At 51.9% G+C, this 4,668-nt stretch overlaps 2 protein-coding genes across 2 annotated transcripts; both read right to left on the bottom strand.

Annotated features, from left to right (window-relative positions):
* Positions 1-258: 258 nt before the first annotated feature.
* Positions 259-1,230, bottom strand: LOC138926921 (uncharacterized). The gene has a single exon (XM_070282534.1). It carries the CDS (start codon positions 1,228-1,230, stop codon positions 259-261), a length of 972 nt encoding a protein of 323 aa, XP_070138635.1.
* A 25-nt stretch (positions 1,231-1,255) lies between these two features.
* Positions 1,256-4,460, bottom strand: LOC122322093 (uncharacterized). The gene is made up of 2 exons (XM_043213495.1): positions 3,919-4,460; positions 1,256-3,866 (listed from the first exon to the last, which is right to left on the bottom strand). Exons 1-2 carry the CDS (start codon positions 4,458-4,460, stop codon positions 1,256-1,258), a joined length of 3,153 nt encoding a protein of 1,050 aa, XP_043069430.1.
* Between the last annotated feature and the right edge of the window lie 208 nt (positions 4,461-4,668).

Raw genomic sequence — 4,668 nt, 5'->3', positions numbered from 1 at the left:
TCCCCACTTGTATATTCCGCCAGGGATCTACCAAACTACTCTTGATAGATAGAACTGCCAGCTTCGTCGCGGGTCTGGTATAAACGCCAGATTGGGTCCTCACCGCGGCGCTCCTTACTTGACCGTCCGAGCTAAGGTTCACCTTCAGGATTCTTCCTTTCGGCCACTGGCTACGCGGCTGTCCGGGATCGCACACATACACGATATCCCCTTCTACAAGAGGCTTAGCCTTTTCGCACCACTTGGTCCGCCTAGTGATCACTGGCAGGTATTCTTGAAGCCATCGCCTCCAGAATGAGTCCGCCAGTTGTTGTGATTCCCTCCAGCTTTTCTTGAGCTGCACTCCTTCGGGTCCATCGTCGGTCCTCTTCCAGTTGAGCTTCCAAGCAGGAAATGATTCGGTGTCAGTGATTCTTCGTTCTCATCTTCAAATGGGATGTATGTTAGGGGTCGCGAGTTGACGATCGCCTCCGCCTCCATTAGAGCGGCTCTCAGCAACTCATCCGATGGTCGTTTGTCAAGGAGGATTGATTCCAACGCCGTCTTCACGGAACGCACCAAGCGCTCCCAGGCCCCACCCATGTGGGGAGATGCGGGTGGAATGAACTTCCATGTCATCTGGGGTCCAGTGAACTCGCGAGAGAGTAGATCCTTGTCCATATCTTCGAACGCCCTACGCAACTCCGTGCAGGCTCCTTGAAAATTGGTACCGTTGTCGCTCCAGAGTTCCACTGGGCACCCTCGTCGGGCCATAAAACTGCGCACCGCTAGAATACAAGAGTCGGTTGTTAATGAATACGCTACCTCTAGATGTATTGCCCTTGTAGAGAGGCAGGTGAAGAGCACGCCGTATCTTTTCTCCGAACTGCGTCTGACCCGCACCATCAGAGGCCCAAAGTAGTCCACACCCGTGTAGCTAAAAGGTCTATGAAAGGCTGCTACTCTTGGATAGGGAAGTTCCGCCATGCGCGGTGGTTTGGGGGCTGCCTGTCGGTTCTTGCATTGCTGGCAGGAGCGTCGTATCCGGGCAAGGGTGGATCTCAGCTTTGGTATCCAAAATCTTTGTCGTAGTTCGTTGACCACCGTCTCGTGGTTAGCGTGCAGAAATCTTCGGTGAAATTCCTTTATGATGAGCTGCGTAATGTGGCTGCTGCAGGGGAGTACGACGCGGTCGCTTCCCTTAATCATCTTGGCACGTTCATCCAGCTTTAATGCGCCATCGGAATCCATATACGGTCCCAGCTTGTATAGTAGGTTATTCTTCTTCAATGGTTTTCCTTGTAAGATTAACCGTATCTCCGTCTGGTAGTACTCCGCCTGTGCGTGAGTACTCCCTGGTATCTTCTTGTGATGGCTGATTTTCGATGTCCGATCGTTGTAGAGCCTTGGCCTTCCATCGCCTCATACACCATACCGTTCTCGCGGTACTCCATAGCAGACGGGTCCAGATTGAGAACCGCTCAGAGTCTATGAGGGTCGCGCGGCCTACGTCTGTGAATCCGTCACATACGCCGATGAATTGCGCCTTCAGTTCCATTCCTGACTCGTCTCCTTCTTCCGCCTCTGTCAGCGGCCAAAATTGCCTCTCTTGCCAAAGAAATCTCGGCCCGTTCAGCCATCGACTTTCTCGGTTGAAATCAGGTCCTTTGTTCCACTTAGTGGCGTCGTCCGCCACGTTCTCGGAGGAAGGTACCCAGCGCCAGTCCTTGACGCTAGTACCGTCTAGAATCTCGATCACACGGAATGCTACAAGTTGTTTGTACTTCCTCTGGTCCGATCGCAGCCAACTCAGCACGGTCCTCGAGTCGGTCCAGAAAGTCCGTGTGCTCAGCTTCGCGCCAAGTGAAAGCTCCAGAGTTTGAGCTAACCTCGCTCCAAGCACTGCTCCCATGAGTTCAAGCCTTGGTATGGATGTCGGTCTTAGAGGGGCTACCTTGGTTTTGCTGCCCAGTAGACTGCAGTGGATACCTGCCTCATTTTGAAATCGTATATAACTCACGGCGGCAAATCCATTCTCGCTTGCGTCCACGAAGGTGTGCATCTCCACTTCTGAATCCATCAGCGACTCCTTCATGTGGCATCTTGGGATGGTCATTTTCTCAACGTCCGGGATATACCAAAGCCATCGCTTCCATTTAATCCATTCTGCCTCAGGTATGGGGTCATCCCAGGTACATCCACTTCGCCACATTTCCTGAAATATTATTTTTGCATACATCACGTAGAAGGATATGAGCCTTAAAGGATCATATATAGACATCAACACACTGAGAAACTCTCGTTTGGTGGGTCGTTGCCTTCCTTGGAGAAGTTCTTTATGGCGATATCGTGGGGATACACGGTAGCGGATGAGATCTTCTTTCGTGTCCCACCACATTCCCAGCACCTTCTCGGTCTGTCCATCCGTTGTTTCGTCTAGTCTCACTAGCGTGGGTGCTCCTTCGCCGAGTGCGCTTAATACTTCTCTGGAATTCGATACCCATTTTCGAATGAGGAATCCGCCCTCAAGATGAATGTAGTGGACCTGACGCGCGAGGCTTATAGCTTCTTCCTCCGTGTCGACGCTGTCCAGCATGTCGTCTACATAGTGATTCTCCAATATGCACTTCACAGCGCGTGGGTATTCCTTCTTGAACGACTCTGCATTTCTGTTCTTCACGTACTGGGCACAGCTGGGGGAGCAACTAGCCCCAAACGTCATTACCTGCATGGCGTAGTTCTCTCTCCGTTGTGTGTATGGGTCTATAAATACAAAGCGTTGGTATCTCTGATCTTCTGTGTGTATCCTGACCTGATGAAACATCTCGGCGATATCGCCGCCGATAGCAATACGTTTCTCTCTAAACCTGTGAAGTATTGGTACCAACTGCGCTAGTTGGTCCGGTCCCTTCAGCAGCATTGTGTTCAGCGAGATCCCTTCCGTCTTCGCAGCCGCATCCCAGACTATGCGAAGCTTTCCTGGCTTGTTGACGTTTAGCACGGAAAAGATAGGTAAATACCAATATGGCTTTTCCTCAGCTTCATCCGACGTAATGGGCCGTGCATATCCTTTCTTCACGTACTCATCTAGCTGTCGGCGAATTCCCTTCGCAAGCTCCGGCTCGCGAGTCAGTTTCTGGTACAGGCATCGTGCCCGCTTTAGGGCTGTAGGTAAACTATCCGGCAGCTTGTCATCTTTATACCTCCACAGCAGACCTGTTTCAAATCGGCCATTTATACGCCTCGTGTTCTTCTCCAGCTGCTGTATAGCCAACTGGTCATCATTGGATACGCTCTTGCTATTCATCTCCGGTCTAGGGCCGCCGTCCGACCACATGCACTGCTCAAGCAGGCGCAAGATCTCCTTGTTCTCGTCAGCTTCACATGCACATATGTGAAACACGTGGTAGTTTGGGGTTATGTCATCAACCACACTGTTGGAGCTTCTTCCTTTAATCGTCCACCCCAGGCGGGTCTTCTCAGCGATCGGTTCTTCTGTTGTGCCTTCCTTGGTGCGAAGCACGCGCCCTAGTTTGCAATTATTGAGACCTATCAAGAGCCTGGGCTGTGCTGAGTCGTATCCGGACAGTGGTAGATGTCGAAGGTGTGTGTGTTGTGCTTTCAGGTGGGTTATATCCAACGACTGTGACGGGAGATCAAGAGACTGGACCGAGTGAACGTCGCGAAGATCATATTGCTTCGTTTGGCCAATGCCGGAGATCCTTAAGTCGAGTCTGACCGAGCTGTCCTCATACCGGTGCATGCCGGCAGTCCACTGCATACATAGAGGTTGCGGTTGTCCCTTCACTCCAAGGTCTTCTAGCAATGGGGCGTCGATCAAGGTTAGAGTTGACCCGTCGTCGATGAAGGCATACGTGTTGACTTGCCTACCATTTCCATACAAAGTCACTGGCAATACCCTGAACAGCATTTCCACACCTTCTTGTCGGTGTGCATGGCACCTGGCTTGTGTCCGTACCAGCATTCTGGTACCGTGTACTAGATGCTCCAGGCATCTTTTCTGCGTGGCCAGTCTCCGATAGCCTCTCCCTTGGGAGCTTGCCCATGAGCGCCTTTCGCCTATGTAGAAGTTGTTGTCGCAACTGCAGCAACTGATCTTCTTCCTCCAACAACCTTAGCTCCGTCTGCAGGTCCTGCGCTTCCTTCGAGGCCTCATCGACGTCATTAGTTCCGATCCTCATCTGGTCGCCACCTGAGTAACTTTGGTAGTTGTCCCCAGCCGTCAGGCTGGTCAGCTTTTCTGTCCTGATCAACGTCGAGTTCTGCGCATGGATGTCTACGTCACACTCTGCACAGATCCATCCTACGCCGCCATCCTCTAGAGCAGCACACTTAGGATGGCACATGCTCACGCAGCCGGCGCCAATGCAGCCAACTGTCACGTGCTCGTCCTCCACTTCACAGAGTGAAGTGGGACTGTGATGGTGCGGAAGGATCCTAGCATACGCTCGCCGTTCCATTTTTTCATTCCGTTTTTTGAGTCCCGCATCTCATCTGGGAAATCCTCACATTGCGTTCTATGGACCAAAAAACTCTGCTGCGACAGTATGGCCGTAGCTCCTCTGGTTGTCCAAGGCATCGACGCGTAAGTCTCAAAACCCAGGCCGTTGTCCTTTCCAATCCCCTGTAGCTGGAGAACCTCTGCAACGACATAAACGTATCACTTGC

This window comes from Drosophila bipectinata, chromosome 4 (assembly GCF_030179905.1).
Source record: "Drosophila bipectinata strain 14024-0381.07 chromosome 4, DbipHiC1v2, whole genome shotgun sequence".
Lineage (NCBI taxonomy): Eukaryota > Metazoa > Arthropoda > Insecta > Diptera > Drosophilidae > Drosophila > Drosophila bipectinata.
The sequence above is the reverse complement of the archived record's forward strand: the minus strand, read 5'-3'. Positions and strand labels throughout refer to the sequence as shown.

What these genes read in the sequence shown, in the direction of transcription:
- LOC122322093 (XM_043213495.1), bottom strand. Translation starts at nt 4,460, where the DNA reads ATGGAACGGCGAGCGTATGCTAGGATCCTTCCGCACCATCACAGTCCC. An exon ending in CCATGCACACCGACAAGAAG is followed by an intron (nt 3,867 to 3,918) that starts GTGTGGAAATGC and finishes TGGAAATGGTAG; the next exon opens with GCAAGTCAACACGTATGCCT.
- LOC138926921 (XM_070282534.1), bottom strand. Translation starts at nt 1,230, where the DNA reads ATGGATTCCGATGGCGCATTAAAGCTGGATGAACGTGCCAAGATGATT.